At 39.1% G+C, this 23,901-nt stretch overlaps 1 protein-coding gene across 3 annotated transcripts in view; it reads left to right on the forward strand.

The window, feature by feature from the left end:
- LOC128121593 (zinc finger protein 431-like) overlaps positions 1 to 23,901 on the forward strand; it is an 81,141-nt gene that overhangs the window by 18,312 nt on the left and 38,928 nt on the right. Inside the window, exons 2-4 of one of the 3 annotated variants that reach the window (XM_052756386.1) lie at positions 15,531 to 15,657; positions 16,352 to 16,412; positions 17,581 to 20,414. In XM_052756386.1, the coding sequence (XP_052612346.1) occupies positions 15,531 to 15,657; positions 16,352 to 16,412; positions 17,581 to 18,877 (1,485 nt within the window). In that variant the 3' untranslated portion in view covers positions 18,878 to 20,414. Of the gene's footprint in view, positions 1 to 15,530; positions 15,658 to 16,351; positions 16,417 to 17,580; positions 20,415 to 23,901 lie in introns of those variants that run through there. The other 2 variants (XM_052756389.1, XM_052756388.1) reach the window with 2 other exon arrangements.

Below are 23,901 nucleotides of genomic sequence, written 5' to 3' on the forward strand. Positions count from 1 at the left end.
GCAGTCTTTGCAACTCCCTGGACCCAAATGCAGGCCTCTTCATAACTTCCCTCTGTGGGGTGCCTTTGTGCAGAGCATTGGTAACAGGGAGTTGTGTGTAGAAATATCTTTGTAGTCAGTGTCAGCATTCTTTTGGTACATCCATGGAAGGCAGGTTGCCAATTTCAGAAAGGTCTAGTTTCTTTAGTATCTTCTAGAAGTTCTGCACTTTGCATTTAATATTTAGGTATAAGATCCATTTATAGTTAATTATGTGGAGGTTGTATAAGGCATCTCTTGTGTAGGATAGCACTCCACTGCTAAGCTGTGATGTAGAAGAGTAGAGTTGGTGATATAAAGGATTTATCAATGCTTAGGAGATAGCCACATGAAGTCACATTTAGCTAAGCAAGGGCTGCCTCTAAAACACTCCAAAGATAGGCAATATGCTAACCAGGCTTGTTATACATTAGGATATTAGGATACATGTTTGTTCACCAGGATTGTCCAGTAATTTGGCTTCAAGCCATTAAAAAGGAGGCACTTTAATGTACAAACAGTCACTATGCCCATCCCCATATCAAGGAACAGGCCGCAAACAAGCTGTTCAAGGGGACATTACAGGGTCACAGCCAACATTAAGGCCTGGTGTGCCATAAAGGTCCAGTTTTCTCTTTGAGGAAAGCATAGTTCTGCTAGATTGGCAAGATAGCAGGTGACAACTGTTTGAGAAGGAAAAATATTGATGTGTGGAGGGCTGGCCTGATCAAACAAGTGTGGTGGTATTGTGTTCCCCAAAATATTGTGCACCCTAGTAAACTTATCTGGAGTCAGAGAACAGAACAGCCACTAGATACAGAGGCTAGAAAATGGTGGCACTCATGCCTTTAATCCTAGCATTCCAGAGACAGAAAATCCATCTGGATCTCTGAGTTTAAAGCCACACTGGAAACAGCCAGGCATGGTGACTCATGCCTTTAATCCCACGAAGTGAGTCTTTAATCCCAGGAAGTGAGGGCAGAAAGCAGAAAGGTATATAAGGCGTGAGGACCAGGAACTAGAGTCGGGTTAAGCTTTCAGGCTGTGAGTTGCAGTTCAGCTGAGATTCATTCTGGATGAGGACTGAGAAGCTTCCAGTCTGAGAAAACAGGATCAGCTGAGGAATTGGCGAGGTGAGGAAACTGTGCCTTGTTCTGCTTCTCTGATCTTCCAGCATTCACCCTAATACCTGGCTCTAGGTTTGCCTTATTAATAAGACCATTTAAGATTCATGCTACAAACAAGGCCTTCCCTGGGGCCCTCATGTATGGAGAGGGAACATAGCTTCTTCTCAAACCTAGGAGCAAGCTTGGAAAAGTCAAGTAACAGCCTGGAAGCTTTCCCTGAGTCTCTAAAGTATAGAGCAAAAACAGAGCTCCTTCTCTAAAATGAGAAATATGCTTGGGGGAGCTGGTAATGGTCTCTGTCTAGGGCCTTTGTGAAGGGGTTGCTTGAAATCCTGAGAATCCAACTCTTCCCACCACATGTAGCTGTGGTTATCAGTCACAAGACCACTGTGGGCTTCATCAATAATGTTCTTGAAATACTTTGTGTCCCCCATATGCAGCATTGTTTGATTAGCCTCCTCCCTGAGGTCATCCCATTGTATGATAGTTTCTGCTGACTTCATTGATGTCTTCTATTTCCCCCCTGGAAGTAGTATACAAGATGCTGTTCTTAAGAAGCTTACCTGTCATGAGACATAGTTTGTGCAAGACCTCCCCAACCCATCTTTTATCCTTTCTACCTTCTGCTTTTTCTGTCTTTCTCATCTTCTGGGACCTCTTCCTCAGGACCATGTAATTGAAGAATGACCTGCTGTGTCAGGTCACTGGTGTACTTATGAAATGATTCTGGGAGTAACTTTGCTGTGTAAGTCTCCCATCTTCCTGAGTGGCTAAACTTGCAATTTCCTGTCCTGATTTAAATTGTTCAAAATGTAATCTGGTGTCTGAACCTAAAAGAAACTTAAAGATCACAGCATATGTGGAATGCAAAATCTGTTCTAGACTGGCTTCTCTTTGATCATTAGCTGGATTGATGCATACTATCACTAAAGAGACTTTTCTTTATTAATCTCTTAAGTGTGTGGAGTAATTTATTACTGGGAAGGCATATCAATTCTAGAACAGATGTACCTCCTGCTTTTTGGAAAAGAATTTCTGAGACAGTCTCTCCTATGTTGACTCTGGTGTCCTTGATCACAGTCTGTTGCTCTCCAGGGCAGTGACATGCTGTCCTTTATATTACATCTAAATTCTTAAATAAATGACTTTACCATCTCCGAGTTTAAGGTTATCCACTTGAGTCATGTAGTTGACTATCCATTGCAGTCTCAGGAAAAGGATTTGCACGAGGAGCAAGGTTTCTGCCTTCAGATCACAATAGGAGCAATAGTTTATTATGTACACTGCAGAGGGAAATAGGATAGGCAATCAGCTTCCAGAGTCATCCTTATGAAAATGGACCTGATTGTGGTAGGTGGAGTGATTTTGTAATTTTCCAGCATGTATTATTTCATGTCATGTGAATGAACACAACCCACATTGGTGGGTGTTCATGTTGGAACGGTTAGCTTGAGCCAATGAATATTGAATTTATAATTAGGCAACTATCCTATGCAGATATGTTCAGTTCTGCCTGACAGAATTAAGTCAGTTCAAAGGTTTGAGACATAGACCATTGACTATAACTCTGTGTATCAGTTTACAGATCTCAGCAGCTAACATGTGCATATGGGCAAGATCAATCAGTCTCTTATTAATGGCATTACCTCTACTAGGGAAGGGCCTACTCTTTTTCAAAGTCAATATAGCTAGTTTTTTTTTAATCTTCAAAATAATTTTTTTATCATTTTAAGTAGTCAATTATTGGTATCATTTTTTAAAATTTCATTTTCTTTAAATGCATTACTGCTCTAATCTCTAGTTTTTTCTGTTCAATATTTCCCAGTCATTAAGAATTTCATCCCTTTTTTTCTCAAATGCTATTGATTTATTTAGTTCTGCTTAGAGCAATGTTTCCTATAGCTTAGCTTGCCTCATGCTATGTAACTGAGAATTGCTTTGAATAACTCATCCTGCCTCTGCAGCCCAGTGCTGGGAAGATAGTCCTGCAACTCCTTCCAGGCTGTGCCTTGACTGGTCAGAAGGAAAAATCGACCAGTTAATGAGCGTCCTCCAATCTCTCTGGCTTTTATTGGGGACTTACAAATGAAGAGGAACCTGTGCAAGAATTGAGTTCACTGACCAATTTTGAAGCTGGTGTAGTGACAGTACAGAAAGGAAGGGGGGAAGGAAGGAGGGTGAGGGCTTCCCTGCTTTGGCAGTAGTTGAGATGAGCAATGTGGATTCAGGTAATCAATTTTAGATGATCAGTAAATGTCCTAACTGGTCATTTCTTGGGGTCCACAGACCAGGGCAATCAAGAACCTGGATAAAGGACTGACTTTATCGTGAAACAAAATTACAAAATGGGCCTTTGAGTAATTATCAGTCTTAAACTTTGCAGCAGTGTCATGACAATGAAATATGTGCTTCACTATTTTTGAAGAAATTGCTATGATATTTGCAACTTTCAAATACTGGAAAAGATAACGTAGGGCCTCTTCGATTTTGTATTTTATAAGCTTTATTTGCTTCAGTGGCCATTATACTTTATGATTGATGATTCGTACTTATTGACTTTTAACTTGATATAATGAAGATAAGAAAGTTCCTGTAAGAGGTTGGAATCAGGGGTAGCATACACACTTATCTTGTACAAGGCCTGCAGATCATTCCCAGAGCTCCCACCAAAACAAACCAACCAACCAAAAAACAAAACATAGTTTGTCTGTTATATGGAATAATGGCCTCTTTAAATTCTGCTTTTTTGTGTGTGAGATAGGGTCTCACTATGTAGCCCTGTTTGGATATGTAATCAGGATAGTCTTGAACTCAGAGATATTCTTGCGTTTGCCTCCTGGTGCTGGGATTAAAAATAAGTATCACCATACTCAGCTTTAAAACAGCCTTTAAAATGTTTAATTAACAAATAGAGGATTTATACTTTCCTGGAATGCAGCATGATATTTTGATATATGTATGCCTTGTGAAATGATTTAATTAAACTCATCAACACATCCATCACTTCACATAGTCAAAAATTGTATTGAGAACATTTAAGCTTTCCTGATCCAATCTTTGAAACTGTGAATATCTTATAACACATGAAAGGGGGAAATTATAATCGCCTATAGAATTAAGGCTGCTAGTTAGATGCCGCTTGGAATGAAATGATTTTTTCCTAGATTATCTAGATAGGCCAAATATAATCACAAGGTTGTTTTTAGTGCAAGAGGGAGACAGACAGGAAGTCTCAAAGTGATATGGTATGAGAGACTCAGCTACTCATTCTTGACATTGATGGATAAAGTGGGTATTAACCAAAGAAGGCAGGAAGTTTCTAGAGATGACAAAGAGACATGAACATGCATTTTCTGCTAGAGCTTCAGAAAGTTTGGCCAACACATTGATTTTAGTGATGGGAAGTTTAAGGGTAATAGGCTTCATCTTGTTCACTTGTATAGTTGTCTGTAGTGTTCAGTATCTCACAGTCTATAGCACTGGTGTCTTAGTTGCTTGATGGAACTTGACCAGATACTTCCCTCTTTTCCCTGTCACATATTCCAGGGTACCTAATAACATTGTATTTGTCTTTAATCAGAGAGGGAGAGAAAAGAAAGAAGCCAGTATGTTTATAGCCCAATTTTACAAAATCTCACCCAGATTTTGAAAATTATAATTGACAAACAAATATTGCATGGTTTTATGTACAGCATATTTGATATACATGTACACTGTTAAATGAGTGAATTAATCTAATTAATACATCTCTAACCTCAAACATTCAAGAGAGAGCATTTAAGATGTACACTCAGTGACCTCAAACATCTAATATAGTATTATTACTTGTAGTCACCTCACTATACTGTTTATTTTTAAATACATGGTTGTTTATGCAAATAACAATTAACTATGACATTCTGATTCTATTAGAAATACTTCAGTGAGGTATTGAATAGTATTATTGTAAATGTCAGTCTACCATATTCTGCAGTTTATATCCCTTAATACTATTTAATCTGATGATATAAAACTTAGATAGCAAAGAAGACACTTAGTCTTGTTTCCTCAAATTTATCAGTGAGTATGCTAGCAAAATGCCTGAGTGCCCTTCAGCTGTTTAAAAAAAAAAGTGAAATTATTAAATTTGCAGAAAAAGATGGATCTTGGTGGTTTGATATTATGGGTGAGGTGACCTAATTTCAGAAAGATAAAAATCTCATGCTCTCTCATATTGTTTCCTAACTTAAAATGTTTGTATGTACTTAAATAACGGGCTGTGAGAGTGGATTATAGAGTGTAAAACTAGACAGGTGTAGTCGGATGTTTCTCAGGTCCCACCAAGCTCCTGCAGTCCTGTGGCCTGCTTATAAAATAATCACTCAGTGGTGGCGCATGCCTTTAATTCCAGCACTCAGGAGGCAGAGGCTGGCAGATCTCTGTAAGTTTGAGACCAGCCTGGTCTACAAAGGGAGTTCCAGGATAGGCTCCAAAGCTATACAGAGAAACTCTGCCTGAAAAAAACAAAAGACAAAAAAAAATAATAATCACCCAGAAGCTTATGTTAATTATAACTGCTTGCTCATTAGCTCAGGCTTATTACTGACTAGTTCTTACACTTAAATTAACCTATAATTCTTATCTATATTTAGCCATGTAGCTTGATACCTTTTCTCAGTTCTGCCTTGACATCTTGCTTCCTCTGTGTCTGGCTGGTGGCTCCTGACTCAGCCCTTCCTCTTCCGGAATTCTCCTTGTCTGCTTACCCCACCTATACTTCCTGCCTGACTACTGGCCAATCAGTGTTTTATTTATCAACCAATCAGAGCAACACATATTCACAGCATACAGAACAATATCCCACAGCACTTCCCCTTTTCTGTCTAATCAAAAAAGGTTTTAACTTTAACATAGTAAAATTACATATAACAAAACAGTTGTCAAGCAAGAATTACAGTTATAATATCTAGTCTATTTGTATTTGGCAATATTAAAGACAATACTCTATCCTATATTTGTGTCTAAATTTTTATGTCTAATTTATCTTTTATCATAACCAATAAAATTATAACTAGCTTTCAACTACATCAAAGACCCCAGAAAGATATATTACCTAAGTAAACAGGAAATGCATTGTAAGCAGCTTCCATAATTCTAGAAATGACAGAGACATCTTGCTGCCTGGACATTCATCCAAAGTTCCTCTGTAACGTTGGGGCATCCACCTTCAGCTAATAGGTCTAGAGTTTTTTAGTCGCTTCTCCCAATGTCTTGTAGAATATTTGGCAGTCTCCTCTGTGAAGCAGGAACCTGAAGGACCATCTTGCCTTTCAAAGTTCAGTGGTCACCTTCCTATGGGTACTGCATGTCCAGTAATAAAACACTTTGTCAAGCAGTCCAGGCAAGAACAGTTTCTTGCCCAAATGTCTATTTTTGCCAAGAAGAAGATAAACTCCATATGGAGTGTCTTTAACACCCATCTTCCTCTTTGAAGTAAATTGGTGCTGCCAGGAGCAGATATGTCTCATTGTCCAGGAAAGTCTAAGTTTTTAAAACATTTTAAATGCTATATTCTGTAGGTCTTTGAAATATTCGAAGATTACATACCTAATTGAAATATATTTATGTATACTTAGAAAACTTAACTAACATGACTATAAGTTTGATTATCATAGATGACTAATTATTAATCTGTATTTCTCAACTATACATTCCAATTTCAAATGAGTTGCATAAACAAAATACTTTAAGCAAGAGTAGAAATATACATACAGTATAACAAAATTAACTTTAAATTTATATTAATAAACTAAAATCCATAGCAATGTAAAACATTTTAAAACAAGTTGTTGCTCTTTAAAAGTAGGTTCAATAATCTACCCTTTCATCCTATCATATCTGTACTATCCCCTTTTCTTCATTAGAAAGAGATTGCATTTATAAGAAACTCCCTTTAAATAAAAATAAACACTTATAAACAATAATTTGGGAATTTGGATGTAGCTTTTCATACTACTTCCTGCTGGATAGAGGCACTGGCAATCTTATGGGAGTCCTGAGAAAATTAAGAATTATGATCAAGTCCTGACTAGAGTAGTCTATGAGGCTGCATTGTCTGATTCAGTTGCCTTGAAGCTGATCTGGATGTTGGAACATCTGGAGACCTCTTAGGGGGTCTTCCTTGATCAAACCATCTTAGCTCAGAAGCAATACATAAGTTTTCATCTTCTGTGGAAACAAAAGCAGAACCTTCCAAAGCCATGTATCCTTAGACATAAATTTTGAAGTCAAGATACCTTTAAAATATATATATATATATTATATATATATATATATATATATATAATATATATATTGATTTAACTCAACAGCTTTTACAATCAAATGTCTTTCTGCAGTTAAAAATTCCAAAGACAACACAATCCAGATTCTCTTTGTAATATCCATCTTTACATGGCTTGTTTTTTTTTCTTATAAATACCTGGCCTTAGCTTGGCTTGTTTCTAACCAGCTTTTCTTTTCTTTCTTTCTTTTTTTTTTTAATGCTGAATGCCATTTATTGAAGGAGGGAGGAGGTTTTAAATACAGGCTTACAGCACAATGGGAGAACCCCGGCGGGCAGAAGTTCGCTACCAATGTTTTACAATCTTGCATCTAAGCTGTTAATGCCCAATATGCAGGATACACAGACAAGGAACTTCCCTTAAGCATTCAGGAGGGTGGAACCTGGCAGGGAATTAGCATAGGAAGGATATCAAGGTCAAGGGCAGCAAGCAAGGCAACAGTTACCCAAAACGTGGGCCAGAGCCCTACAGGTCCCCCCCTTTTACTAAAAGATGAGCTTCTGACTTAGGTTGCGTGAGACGTCAGCAGGTCACCTGCATAGGCCACACAGGTGCTCTGTCTTAGGTTGGTGAGCACCCCCAAGGCCTTACCCGTCTCTGAATACTCATTATCATACAGGCTCAATTGTGTGTGAGCTGCAGAATTAACTGCTGAATGGCTTATTTTTTACATTACCTTTACTGTCTCTTTAAAGACTTTATTTTTTGAAATGATTTCTTTATATAACTGTCTATATTCATTTTCTTCTCTCTTCCAAGCCTACATACATTTTTACATACACTGTAAATTATTTAAAGTCTTATTCCATCTGAATCTGCCTTATTGTGAATCTGTTGCTTTAAACTGCAGTGGCTAGTACTGAAACAGAAGCCTTGGCTGCTGACTCCACTCACTTCAGCTTCCCAATATGGCGGTGGTACACTTACCGCCAGCTCTGGGAGCCATGTGCACCACCAAGTCTTGGAAGCAGTAGGTCTATGCCTCCATCAAAGCAGCATGTAGCCTAGAAGCCATTTTTTTGTCTGTACTAGCAAAAGCTAAATCTGCCACACATTGTGCTGCACAACTTGGAGAAACCCCTGTGTGACTTGACAGGAATCTGCCATGCTGTAGCACCAGCCTGCATACCATACACCCGCCACAGCCAGAGTACACATCACTGAACCTCAGCCCGCTATGAGCGACATGACCTGGGAAGGTGCTCTTAGCTACATTTATATGTAGATGTATCCAACCTTCTTATTAAATAAGAAACACAGAACCAATGCAAAGAAGAAAGGTCAGAGCTAAGAGCTAAAACCTTACCCTTCCTCCTGTGGTGGTCCTACCTCTCCGAACCAGAGCTACCCCTGTGTTAAAGTCTTTATATAGAGATCCTGTCCTGCCTTCTCATTGGTTGTAAACCCAACCACATGACCGCCTCCTCACAGCCTATCTGTATAGGCCTCCAGGTTTTCCATGATTGGTATTAAGATTAAAGGCATGTGTATCCAATAATGGCTGTATCCCTGAACACACAGAGACTTACCCAGCTCTGCCTACCAAGTGCTGGAATTACAAGCGTACGCTACCACTGCTCTGCTTTCCTATGGCTTGCTAATAGCTCTGACCCCCGGGCAACTTTATTTATTAACATACAAATAACATTTTAATACAAATAAAATATCACCATATTTATAATCTCTTCTTAAGCTCTCTCAGGTTTTAGGTGGAAACTCTTGCCACCACATCAGGGTGCCATTTGTAGTCAGATAGTTCTTGGGTCCCGCCAAACCCCCACAGTCCTGTGGCCCACTTATAAAATAATCACTCAGAAAATTATATTAATTATAACTGCTCGGCCATTAGCTCAGACTTATTACTGACTAGCTCTTACACTTAAAGTAACCCATAATTCTTATCTATGTTTAGCTACATAGCTTGGTACCTTTTCTCAGTTCTGCCTTGACATCTTGCTTCCTCTGTGTCTGGCTGGTGACTTCTGACTCAGCCTTCCTCTTCCCAGAATTCTCCTCGTCTGCTCACCCTGCCTATACTTCCTGCCTGGCTACTGGTCAATCAGTGTTTTATTTATCAACCAATCAGAGCAACACATTCACAGCATACAAAATGACATCCCAACAGACAGGTGTTCAGGAGAGGTGGACAAAGGATGTTAAGAGTGGGGAGAGGTCACATGTGACATAAAAGTAGAAAGGAAGCTGGAGTTAGAGTTTCAATTAGGTGAGGGAGATGGGAGGAACAAAGGGGAAAGAAAAACAACAAAAACTAGTTTTGTTGAAAAAACTTTATTAAAGCCTGATTCTTTATAAGCTAATGAGACATTCAAAATGAAACTACAAAAGACTTAGTCAAATGCAGTTGATGAGAGCTTCAACTGAGAAAGATTCAATAGATTGGATGCAAGCACGTGCACACACACACACACACACACACACACACACACACACACACACACAAAATGGGTAACTAACACTTCCATGACATTCTGCTATGGAAAGCCTAAATGTCACTGCTTTTTGAATCATCAGTGGATATATAAGTGAATCCTTTGGGTTTGTTGCAGTGATGATTGTTTTCAGAATTGCATGTATGCTATATGTTTCATCAGTAATAGTAATAGTTTTTATTTTTGATCAGTCATTAATTACACATATACACATAGTATTAAATTTGCATAAAATGGATGGATCTTGACAATGTGATATGAGTGAGGTGACCCAGTCCCAGAAAAAAATCTCATATGTGTATCATAACTTATAATGTCTGTATGTAAACAAGGGGTTGTGAGAGTAGAATATAGAATATGTGTGTGTGTACTTGATAAATCCAAAGTAAAAGAATACATACCAATGGAGAGATACAGCAATAATAAATGGATAGATAACAGGCAGACAGGCAAGCAGGCAGGCAGACAGATATATAAAGATATATTTAAAGATATATAAAAATATATCTTTAAATTCAGAACTTACAACATCAAGAAGAAATTAAATTTGGAATATCCTTGGGATTCTCAAGGGATGTCCAGTAAAAGCAGTTTCCACTGTATTGAGGTTTTCAAAGAAAACAAAAATGAGAAGGAAAAAGGATACTTCATCACACTGGGGGCTAACAAGTATTCCGTAGAAACCAACTAATGAACCCAGTTTAGGTAATCAGCTGGAGTTCCCAATAGAGACATGCTTAGTGAAACTTTCTCACTGTGGTTCACCTGCAGCATGCATCTTTGCAGCAAGGTGAACTAACCAGTGGCTATACTATGTAGAGTGGAGGAATACCAGAGTGTGTGAAGTCTTTAGCGAGTTTGTGTTCTTGACATAAGCCAACAATGTAAAGAACCATAACCTCATATCCATGGAAAAGTGGAAAAGCTTCCATCACCCAGGATGAGGATCAGAGAAATGTAATGCCATACCTCAGTGGCCTAACTGTGGATATTGACAGTGTTTGCAAAAAGAAGTCCACCATGTTTTTCTCCTGGATGTTTACAGCCTGAATACTGTTCCCATACAGAGACTGCTTCTACCTAGTTAGCTAAACTTGTCTCCTTGATCCAAATGTATACACTCAACCCCACCTCCTTGTTTATTGTATGCCATAACTCTATCTCCTTGTTCAAGGGTATACAGTAACCCTGCACCTCTGTTCAAGTCTATACAATAAATGTGCTGAACTTCTCAGGTCCTGAGGTTTCTTCATGTGAGACCCCAGAACAATCAACCCCAGCTCTCTGTCCATGTGTCTGTCTACCTGTTTTTTCTTTATTCCCTCACTGCTCCAGTCAAGTCCATCCCTAGAGCTATGCTGGATGCACTGTACCACTAATGTCAGTGAATCCTTTTCACAAGTATCCATAAGCATCCACTAGCTTCCTCAGGGAGCCATAAGTCCCCTTGAAATTGTTCTTAGTCCAGGACTGAATGTAGTCTTACTCAGGTACAGTGCAAGAACCACAATGTTATGAGTTCTTGATGAGAAAGGCAATGTAATGCCAGAAGAGTTTTTTACATCCAGCCTTTAAACTTTGGACTTCCTACTCCACAATCTTTTCTAAGCCATAGAGGGAGTGGTGTAGATACCCCATTTAGCAATAAAACTCAACATTGTATAATCCTCAGCACCGTGAGCAATCAAAGGTATTTGGCATCACAACAGGAGCTTCTTTGCTCAAGGTTGAAAGCAGAATTTGTCCCCAGACCACAAGACCTCACCCATCTGATGTGGTGCTTGGGACTCTATGTGAGTGTGCATCCCTGATCACTTTCTCTCTCCTGGCCCAACACCCTGACCATAAATGTATTTCTTTGAGTTTGTTATGACTTTCTATCAGTTCATCTGTTATTTGAAGGGAACTCCAATAAAGACATACTTAGGGAATAAAAGCAAACTTAGGTGAGACTATGTTGAGTGGCAATTAACGTTATTTTTTTCCAGAATTAGGACATTTAAATTCCAGATTCCAATATTCCTTATGCACCATTTCTCTTGTCCAGTTTTCTCCACTTGAAATATTGCATATATTGTCCTTGTTAACAAAATCTTTAGGACGTATGGTGTCATCTTTGAACATGTGGTGAAAGAACTGGCATTTAAATAATTTATATCATATTGCAAATTTCCAGGGACTAAACTTCCAACATGTGCACATGACTAAGACTCTTCCTTCACATTTATCTAAACATTTACTTTATCTAAAACAGTTTTGGAGAATGAATCAAAAATAAAATTTCACAGGCTGTTGCATGTTACCATTTATGCCATATATCATGATGACTGTCATCACAATGGTGGAAATACATATGATGCTAACTACATGTTAAGAAAACAATCTGTAGCTGGGCAGTGGTGGCTCACACCTTTAATCCCAGCACTCGGGAGGCAGAGCCAGGCGGATCTTTGTGAGTTCGAGGCCAGCCTGGTCTACAGAGCGAGATCCAGGAAAGGCGCAAAGCTACACAGAGAAACCCTGTCTCAAAAAACCAAAAAAAAAAAAAAAAAAAAAAAAAAAAAGAAGAAGAAGAAGAAGAAAGCAATCTGTAGTAAGATTCAGAAATCATCCACTAAGGTACAGCTTTTACATCATCACTGGCACTATTAGGAAGAGGGAAGTTATAAGGGAAAGATCTGTGAGATCCACAGGAGATGGGAACAGGTAGGCAGGAAAGGTTGTCACAAGTGTTTTGCTGCAGAGCTGGGGATGAGATGGGGTGTTGAATCTAGGGGAACAGAGGGAGAAGAGAAGATCTGCAGGTGGTCCCTGCATGAGTTGGGGGCTGGGGTAAATCAATGAGTGGTGGGAGGTAGGCTAGGTGGGGGTGGTCTCTGGGATCCACAGGAAATGTGGGCAGGAGGAGGGGATAGGGTATGGGGGTAGGCTGTAGCTGGTGTTCTGTTGAAGTGCTAGGGATGAGACTGGGGGATTAGATTTGGAGGTGAAGAGGGAGTCTTCAGTTGGCTTACCTCTTCCCTGGCCTGCTCAGCTTCTGTGTTCTCAGTGAATGCCTGCCAGTGTTGGAGCAGGGATGATGAGATGAGTTGGGTGGGGAGGGGGAAGGAAGGTTGGAGGAAAAGATCTTTGTGATACACTGGGGATGGGGTCAGAGAGGAAAGGAAGACCACAGAAGATTTTCTGCTACAGGCCTGGGGATTAGACTGGGAGGATTGGATCTGGAGGAGCAGAAGGAGAGGTGTGCATCCACCTTAAATCTACTTGTTGCTGTGGCAGAAACATCCTTGGGTGCCTTCTGGGGTTGCTTAGTAGTGAAGTGCTACCCAACACAAGAGATGCCTTGAACCTCCACAACATTAATTCCAAATGGATCTTACACCTAAATGTCAAATGCCAAGTGCATAACTTGGTTGTAGAATATTATTTTAAGTTGTGTTACTTTTGTTTATGTTGCATTTGTTTAACTCTGTGAATCTATGTTACTTTGCCTGTCTAAGCACCTGGTGGTCTAATAAAGAACTGAATGGCCAATAGCAAGGCAGGAGAGAGAAATAGGAGGGGCTGGCAGGCAGAATGAATAAGTGGAGGAGGAATCTAGGCTAGAGAGAAGTAGCCAGAGAAGAAGGAGGACTCCCGGGGCCAGCTACCCAGCTACACAGCAAGCCACAGAGTAATAGTAGGATTTACAGAAGAGAATGGGAAAAGCCCAGAGGCAAAAGGTAGATGGGATAAGTTAAGGAAAGCTGGCAAGAAACAAGCCAAGCTAAGGCTCGATGTTTATAATTAAGAATGAGTCTCCATGTGTGATTTATTTGGGAGCTGAGTGGTGGACCCCTCAAAAGAGTAGAAACAACCAACAACAGAACTCCTAGAAGATACTCGAGAAACTAGACCTCTCTGAGCCTTGTAACCTGCCAAGGCCTACAGAGCCCTGATAGATAGATATATATATATATATATATATATATATATATATATATAAAAAGACAGAGCTCCTTTTTAAAAAAAATTTTTAAGAAATTTTTTTTATTCATTTTACATACCAACCACAGATGCCCCTCTGCTACAGGCCGCAGGAATATATTATAAGAACTCAGCTAGTTATGGCAAAGCCACTACCTGAAGGGATCAAGGAATTCCTTCAGAGGAAGCCAAATTTCAAGGAGCTTTTGGTGTTATTTGGCTTGTTATATATCAGCTGTCTTCTGTTATGAAAATCATGTGTGCCTTCATAGTTTTCCCAATTGATTTTTTCCTAAGAATTGCTAACACTGTGGACTGATCACTCTCTGGACATATACATTCAAGGTATTTGGAGAACAGCCTCAGGAAAGGCTTCCTTCCCCCCAGCCCATCCATTTTTCTCCTTTCAGCACTGGAATCAGATATCTCCCTTAGCCACATTCAAGGACTAACAGAAATAACAGTCCAGACCACCACATGCTAGTCTCCTGATTTAGGGTAAATTCCACAAGGAGACACCGCCTAGGTCAGGTGGACCTTAAGTTATAACTTTACACAATTTAGCTCAGACCCTCCTTTCTGTTGAGTATGTACTGTTGTGCTGAGCTTCACCAACATCTTGAATTTTGAAATTTGGCAGAGGGTATCATTCTCTCTCCCAGGGTGGTATGTATTTATGACACTAATACTGCCTGAGCCTTCTGAGTCATTGGATTGCAGGTGTGACATTCTTCCTGCCTGTTGTATTTGCTTTGAATTTTTTAAATGAATATGAGTCTTGTCTATATGTATGGATATGCACTCCATGGGTTTCTGGTCCTCACACTAGTCCAAAGATGGTCTCAGAACCCTGAGCTTGGAATAATGGATAGTTGTGTTTCCCTATGTAAGTACTGGCAATTGAGCCTACACATATGCAAAACTAGCAAGAGCTCTTTACTGCTGAGCCATCTTTCCTGCCCTACTTTTGATTATTTATGATCAACATTTATATTGCTCATGTTTTCATGTGTCCATTTGTACTTGTTTAAACATGCAGTTCATTTCAGTTAGATCTTATTAATGTTACAGTTTAGACAGGCACTTCAGGTTTCTAGATAATAAATATAGAACTGGAGTGAATGCATAGCTCTTTGTAGGAACTTCAGTAAAAAACCTCTGAGTTCTTTCTGTCTTTTTTGTTTGATTTTTGCAGGGGAGACAGGTTCTTAATATATACTTCTGGCTGTGTTGGAACTGATTGTGTAAACAAGGCTAGCATTCAGCTCAGGCAGACACACCTGCCTCTGCCTTAAGAATGCTGGGATTAAAGGCATGAGCTGGTTCACCCAATCTTTTTTTGTAGTTAGTAATTAATTGTTCATATAATTTCTCTGATGTGTAGTCAGTAGTGTTGATCTGTTTGTCTATGTCTGTTAATAGGCATTTCTCTAACAAGGTAATACCCCATGCAAAGGGTGCAGAAATGACAGAGGTGACCCTCTTATTCAGTTTCCTTCTAAAGTGACTTGGTGATTACATTAGAACTTCCGTGTTATGGAATAAATGTGGGAAGCACAATAATTATGACTATATTTTTAAATAAGTATACATTTACAGTGTTGTCAGTATCACTTTCTTTTGTACACATGTATGGGATATTTTAGAATGCAGTGGCCTATGAAGATGTGCATGTTGACTTCACTCAGGAAGAGTGGGCTTTGCTGGATCCTTCCCAGAAGAGTCTCTACAGAGATGTGATGCTGGATACCTACAGGAACCTTACTGCTATAGGTAAGACTGTGAATTTTACTTCATAGTCTTCACATTTTAAAATAAGGGGGTGACTGTTTCTTAATTATTGATGCTCTTCTGTAATTATAATTGAGACTGAGGAAGAATGATGTGAATAAATCAGGTGTAAGACCAATTACTAGATGGTCTTATTAATAAAAAACCCAGAGCCAGATATTGGAGTGAAAACTGAAATATCAGAGGAATAGGACAAGCCACAGCCAACCTCACCTCACCAACTCCTCAGCCTTCAGAGAGAGCCACTTCCTGTATACTCATGCCTATATCCTTTCTGTGCCCTGCCATCTCACTTCCTCTCTCTGCCCAGCTACATCACTTTCTTCTTTCTGCCCAGCTCTATCACTTTCTCTCTGTCTGTACAGAGCTCCAGACCTCTATGATTAACTACTGCTGGGATTAAAGGCTTATGCCACCATTCCTGGCTCTGTTCCCAGTGTGGCCTTGAACTCACAGAGAGCTGGATGAATTTCAGAGTTAAGGACATGTACTACCACTACCTGACCTCTATGTAGTAATATAGTGGCTGGCTTTTTCCTCTGATCCTCAGATAAGCTTTTTTGGAGTGCACAAATAAATTATCAGCACAATCAGTCATGTTTCTAAGGTTCACTGAAGATAATAACTTAAATTTTGCAGTTTCCAATAATATACATTTTCTGGTACTATATTTTAGGCTACAAATGGGAAGATCATAATATTGAAGACCATTGTCAAAGTTCTAGAAGACATGAAAGGTAATTTTCATGTGCAAGCTAATACAAATATGCCTCAGAAGAAATTTTAAGGTGTCTGGAAGTTTTAAAGAAAGCAACAGTGTAAATAAGCACAACTTAAAGTGCATTGATGATTATTAAATTCTCATAAAACCATATACCACAATGTCAAGTAAGTGAATTGTGTTTGCAAGGCATTATTTTAAGAAAGAAGACAAGGAAACAATGCTTTAGCAGATATCACCATTTGAATCATAGCCTCATGAGAGCTATGCTTAGAACTGCCAATCCATTTAGTTTCATACCACTCATATTACAAAAGTATTTACATTGATAAGTATGTTTAAATAAAGTATGTACAGTGATAAGTATATGTCTAAAACCTTCTAATAAGAAAATAGTCCACAGTAAAAGTAGTGTAACTCATATACTTGTTGTGACTGCTCAGTTTAGTGAAAGGGGCAGTTAGAATCAAGAGCCAAGGGGTGGTTGTTGTGGAGAAACCTTAATCCCTGTACCATATGTCTATGAGGAACAGAAAGTCAGACTGTGTGATGGCAATGTGGACACCTTTTATTTGCTATTCTTCCTTTAATAGGTATATCATATGTCACTCTGGATACAAGCCATATGAACATAGGGATATTGAAAGAAGCAACATATCCTTCTCCCTCTCAGAACAATTAGATTTGTAGTAATCCCAATTTGAATAGACTTGTTGAATGTGATTCAAGTTTACAAGTAATTGATTTTCTGGCTTCATTGGAAATACATCAACAAACTAATACTGCAGAAAAGCCCTATGAGTGCTTGGAATACATAAATACTTCTATTTGTCCTGGTTCACTTTGCAAATGTAGTATGATTCACAGTATAGGAAATTTATGAATGCAATAAGGGTAGTAAAGCTCTAAGTTTTTCCAATTCTCTTCAAATATGTGAAAAAAATTCATATAGAGAAAAAAGGTGCTATAAATGTGAGTCCTGTAATAAAGGCTCTTACCATCACAGGTATATTCAAAGATGCAAAACAACCCTTAATGAAGGGGAACAACATGAGTTTAAACAAAGTAATAAAGCTTTAAGATCTGATTCCTCTTTACAGTTAGACTGAAGGGTAAAATTAATTCATTCAGATATATTCAACAGTATAATGTAAATCTTTTACATATGCTAATTATCGTTGCAGGCATGAAAGAAGTCATACTGGAGAGAACCCTTCTGAATATACTCAAAGTGTTAAAGCCCATGCATATCATAATCATCTTCAAAGGCATGAAAAAATCTATACTGGAGAGAAACCCTATGAATGTAATCAATGTGGTAAAGCCTATGCATGTAACAGTAGTCTTCTAAGGCATAAAAGAGCACATACTGGAGAGAAACCCTATGAATGTAATCAGTGTGGTAAAGCTTTTGCACGTGACAGTAGTCTCCAAACACATAAAAGAACACATACTGGAGAGAAACCCTATAAATGTATTCAATGTGGTAAAGCCTTTGCACAACATAGTCATCTTCTAATGCATAGAAGAATACATACTGGAGAGAAACCCTATGAATGTAATCAGTGTGGTAAAGCCTTTGTATGTCACAGTTCTCTCCAAATACATAAGAGAACACATACAGGAGAGAAACCCTATGAATGTAATCAATGTGGTAAAGCTTTTGCATATCACAATTATCTCCAAACACATAAAAGAATACATACTGGAGAGAAACCCTATAAATGTAATCAATGTGGTAAAGCCTTTGCACGTGACAGTAGTCTCCAAATACATAAAAGAACACATACTGGAGAGAAACCCTATGAATGTAATCAGTGTGGTAAAGCCTTTGCACAACACAGTCATCTTCTAATGCATAGAAGAGTACATACTGGAGAGAAACCCTATGAATGTAATCAATGTGGTAAAGCCTTTTTATGTCATAGTCATCTCCAAATACATAAAAGAACACATACAGGAGAGAAACCCTATGAATGTAATCAGTGTGGTAAAGCCTTTGCATGTCACAATTATCTCCAAACACATAAAAGAACACATACTGGAGAGAAACCCTATGAATGTAATCATTGTGGTAAAGCCTTTACATGTCATAGTCATCTTGTAATGCATAAAAGAACACATACTGGAGAGAAACCCTATAAATGTAATCAATGTGGAAAAGCTTTTTCACAACAGAGTAATCTCCAAATTCATAAAAGAATCCATACTTCAGAGAAATACTATGAATGCAATCAGTGTGCTAAAAGCTTTACAATTCACTCTAATCTCCAAATACATAAAAGAACACATACTGGAGAGAAACTCTATGAATGTAATCAATGTGGGAAAGCCTTTGCATTTAACAGTAGACTCCAAATACATAAAAGAACACATACTGGAGGGAAATCCTATGAAAGTAATCAATGTGGTAAAGCCTTTGTATGTCACTGTAGTCTTCAAAATCATGAGAAAACATCATACTGCAGAGAAACCCTATAAATGTAGTCAGTGTGGTAAGGTTTTGCACTTCATGGTAGTCTTTATAAAAGAGTAAAACTTACAGTGTGAAATCATTCTGCTAAAGCCTATGCATATCACAATAGCCATTGAGGACCTGAAAAAACTCATACAGAAGAGAATCAGGCTATAAAGGATTTGGTAAGATCTTTAGCCAATTAAGGTACACAAGAGTATTCTGGAGATAAAAAAAATCTGACAATGTCAACAGTCTGTGCAAGCAGTATAATGCTTGTTTTTATTTTGTTTGCAACTGCAAACTCATGTGGACAAAACCCTATAAATGTAAATGATAAAGTAACCCTTTTAGATTTCATACATCTCTTCAATGACATGAAATAAATAATTCAGGTGTAAAACTTTATGAATGTTTATTTGTGCCTTTGCTGTTGTTATAAAACATAATGTCGGGAGTTGGAGATATGGCTCAGTGGTTAAGAGCACTGATTGCTCTTCCAGAGGACCCAGGTTCAATTTCCAGCACCCACATGGCAGCTCATAACTGTCTGTGACTCCAGTTCCAGGGGACCTGACACCCATGGCAAAATACTAATGCACATAAAGCAAAAATAAATTTAAAAAATTAAAAAAAAATAAAACAATGTTTACATCAACTTATGAAAGAGTTTAATTTAACTCTTGGTTCCAGAGGGATACAGGATCACCATGAAAGTGGCATGGCAACAGGTGTCAGACATGGCAGCTATAGCATGAGGCTAAGCTCTCCCATCCTCAACCTGCAGCATGAAGCAGAGAGTGGGAACTGGAAATGGTGTGCAGATATAAATTATGAAAGCATACCCCCAGTGACATATTTCCTCCAGCAGGGCATCATTTCCTAAATCTTCCCAAATGATATCACCAACTGAGAAGTATTTATTTCTGTGACTTCAAGCCTACATGCTTGCTTTCTGTTACATGAACCAATTCATGATGAAGAAAAACTCTCTAAGCCTTTACATGCCTCAACACCTGTGTTATAGGAATGAATGCTTACAAGAGAAAAACTAATGAGTGAAAATTTGTTTAAAGATTTTAATTTTAATTATGTGTGTGTTTTTGTGGGTATGTGAATGTGCATGCTGGTTCCCAAGAAGGTTAGACCCTTGAATCTTCTTGTAGCAGGAATTACAGAAAGTTGTCAAAAACCTCACCTTGGTCCTGGGAATGAACTTTTAACTGCTCAGCCATGTCTCTAGCCATGTAAAAAATTTAAAGCCCTTTATATCAACTTGAAGTCAGGAAATAGGGAAGAAATCATACAAGAGAAAAACCCTATTCATGTAAACGATTGGGTAAAGACTCTAGACATCATAGTTGTCTTCAGTTTCAAGGGAAAAAAACTTATTTAATCTCGTTTTCATTCTACCCTTGAAGAAAGTAAATTACCATGTTCACTCAAGACTGATGGTGGACGTAACTACATTGTAGTTTCTGTTTCACAACATTTGGGGTAGATAATTAAAGTATGCTATATGTGTGGCAAATCCACTTAATAAAGTTTATTTTGTTGTCTTTATATCCTTTCTGTGGCTTTGTTCATCTTCCATTGTGCTTTTACTTAGTGATAGGTATTTTGCTGCTACAGTGTATAGAATGGAATGTCCATCATCTAAATGGTCCATTATTTATTTAAATGTCAGGCAGTGTGTGACTATATTTTTCAAGTAAGGGTGTCTGTGAGATGTCTTGCACCCAAGTTTGATGTCAAATACATGTCTCAACCTCACCCCCATGACCTGACCACCAAAGAAAAACTTTCCTCTTCTGTAGCTTGAGTTTTCCTGCCTGGCCCACAGTCAGGACAAATCTCTCTCACCTGCCAGTCCCACAGCCGCTCAAACCCGACCAAGTAAACACAGAGACTTATATTGGTTACAAACTGTATGGCCGTGGCAGGCTTCTTGCTAACTGTTCTTACAGCTTAAATTAATCCATTTCTATAAGTCTGTACCTTGCCACATGGCTTGTGGCTTACTGGCATCTTCACATGCTGTTTGTCATCGTGGCGGCTGGCAGTGTCTCTCTGACTCAGCCTTCTACTTACCAGCTTTATTCTCCTCTTTGCCCCGCCTACACTTCCTGCCTAGCCAATGGCCAATCAGTGTTTTATTTATTGACTAATTAGCAACACATTTGCCATACAGAACATCCCACAGCACTTCCCTTTTTTTTTTTCCAAAAAGGAAGGTTTTAACCTTAACAAAGTAAAATTACATATAATTTGGGAATTTGGGCGTAGCTTCTCTTACTACTTCCTGCTGGAGGGGGGCGCTGTATCTTATGGGGATACAAAGAAAATTTTAGAATTATAGAATAGTCCATGAGGGTGTATCATCTGAGCCAGTTGCCTTCAAATCATTCTGGATGTTGGATCATCTGGGCCATGGTGTCATCGGAGACCTTTCAGGGGGTCTTGGCTGGTCAAACCTGATGTATCTTAATCTTGAACAAATCCATAGCCTCTGGCTTTCTGTGGAAACAAAAGAGACTCTTTTCCAAAGCAACATATCCTTATACCCAAATTTTGAAGTCAAGGTATCTTTAAAATATACATTTTGGCATAACTCATCAGCTTTTACAATCAAATGTTTTTCTGCAGTTAAAAATCCCAAAGACAACACAATCCAGATTCTCAGTGTAATATTCATTTTTACGTGGCTTATTTTTTATACTACCTTTACTGTCTCTTTAAAGACTTTATTTTTAAAAACTATTATTTCTTTATATAACTGTATATATTCCTTTTTCTTTCTCTTTCAAGCCTACGTACATTTTTACACACATTGTAAACTATTACATCTGAATCTGTCTTCTTGTGAATCTCTTGCTTTAAACTGCAGCAGCTGTGGCTGCTGGCTCCACCCACCTCAGCTTCCCAACGTGGCTACATTTACCACCAGCTCTGGGAGCTATCATGGGTCTATGCTTTTATCCAAGCAGTGTGTAGTCCAGAAACCTCTTTTTTTGTTTTGTACTAGCAAAGGCTAAATCCACCATGCAGCTTAATGTGCCACTTGCAGAGGCCTCATTCCTGCCGTACTGCAGGTCGAGTGTGCACGCTAGAAACCCGCCAGTAGCTCAAACTGGCAGCTGCCGCTCATTTGAGAGAGACAATTAGGAAGCTGTTTTTAGCTCCGTTTTAGAATCTTTTTTCTCAGTTTTTAGGTGGAAACTCTTGCCACCACGTTGGACGCCATTTGTAGCTTGAGTTTTCCTGCCTGGCCCACAGTCAGGACAAATCTCTCTCACCTGCCAGTCCCACAGCCGCTCAAACCCGACCAAGTAAACACAGAGACTTATATTGGTTACAAACTGTATGGCCGTGGCAGGCTTCTTGCTAACTGTTCTTACAGCTTAAATTAATCCATTTCTATAAGTCTGTACCTTGCCACATGGCTTGTGGCTTACTGGCATCTTCACATGCTGTTTGTCATCGTGGCGGCTGGCAGTATCTCTCTGACTCAGCCTTCTACTTACCAGCCTTATTCTCCTCTTTGCCCCGCCTACACTTCCTGCCTAGCCAATGGCCAATCAGTGTTTTATTTATTGACTAATTAGCAACACATTTGCCATACAGAACATCCCACAGCACTCTTCCCTGTAGCATGCCTTACTATTGTTCTGTGTACAGGTTTGTCCTTGTTGCCCTGGTAATTTCCTTGTACCACTGTCACTGTGATGTCCAAAGACTTTCATCCCTGGGGTTCTGTTCTTGAACTTCAGAGTTCCAGAGGTACAGGGCCACTACAGAAGCTCATGGGAAGCATTTATCCTGTGAAACCACCTGAGACTAACATGTGAATTGCTTAAATAAGTATATGGACAAGGCCAATTTTTTTCTTGATCAGGAGGATGTGCTCTTGAAAAGGGAATTTACCTAGACAGGAACTGTACATGATTTTATCCTGAGGAAAGTGGTGACTGTGTCTTTTCCCCAATATCTGGCATCAGTCTTTACAGTCTTATTATGTGAGTATGGAAGGAATTGAAGGAGAAAGGAGGCACTGCTTCAAGCCATCAAATTCCTAGAATTCAGACTTGGGTCTGAGAATAAACAATATTTTACTAGGTGGAGGAAGTGTTGAGATTTGAATTCCATAATTAAATTCAAGTTTGATACTATTTGATAGAAAAGATTCATATTTGATATTTCTTACATCATGTGGTTGCATTTGTTGACACCAAAGAGGAAATAGGGGTGGCAGATGAAAGCAGGCTTCTCTGATCAGCTCCATATCCAGAGAAAGCTCTAGAGAGTGGGGCCTCAGCAACTGTAGGTGTCTAGTAGTCCAGACACTTGTGAGGGGCCACATTCCAGGATGATCAAGGACCACAAGCTTGGGGTAAAGCAGAGGACTGTAACTTCTGGCCAGAACTATCAGTGTGAGCCAGCAGCCTGGATGGCACCATCAGCTAGGCTGGAAGTTGGTTGGGCTGCTCTCTGGGATCCGTGCCTACTGTGAACCTTGGGGTGTGAAACCACCTGGGAAGAGGGTCTTGACAGAAGTCAGGAGTTGAGAAGATATAGTAAGAAGTTAGAACAGGCCCCAAATGCAATGTCTAGTACTCTTAGAAGACAAAAGGCTGATATGTTAGCAAACACCTATGTTCACAGCACTTGTGTTTTGTTTTGTTTTTCTGGCACTGGTAATGAAACCTGGGACCTCATATACACTGGGCAAACACTATACCACTGAGCTATAGTCCCAAGACCTTGCTCTGAAGTTCAGGCCAGCATGAGGGCTACTCATTAAGACCCTGTCTCAAATAAGAACACAATAAAGAACAAATTTAGAGGAAGGCAGAGATGGAAACCAGTGGGATGTAACCCATGCCACAGAACAACCAAGTCCCAGATCCTGAAGTAGGTAGGAAGGAATCCCCCTCTGGAACTTCTGAAGGTGGCAGTATCCAGAATTTGAAACTTTGGGCCTTCAGCACTAGAACATTCCATTCCTGCTGTTTTAAGCCACCTGACTTGTAGCCAATTATGACAACCCAGC

This window comes from Peromyscus californicus, unplaced genomic scaffold, assembly GCF_007827085.1.
Source record: "Peromyscus californicus insignis strain IS unplaced genomic scaffold, ASM782708v3 Scaffold_3__1_contigs__length_106647218, whole genome shotgun sequence".
In the NCBI taxonomy this organism is placed as follows: domain Eukaryota; kingdom Metazoa; phylum Chordata; class Mammalia; order Rodentia; family Cricetidae; genus Peromyscus; species Peromyscus californicus.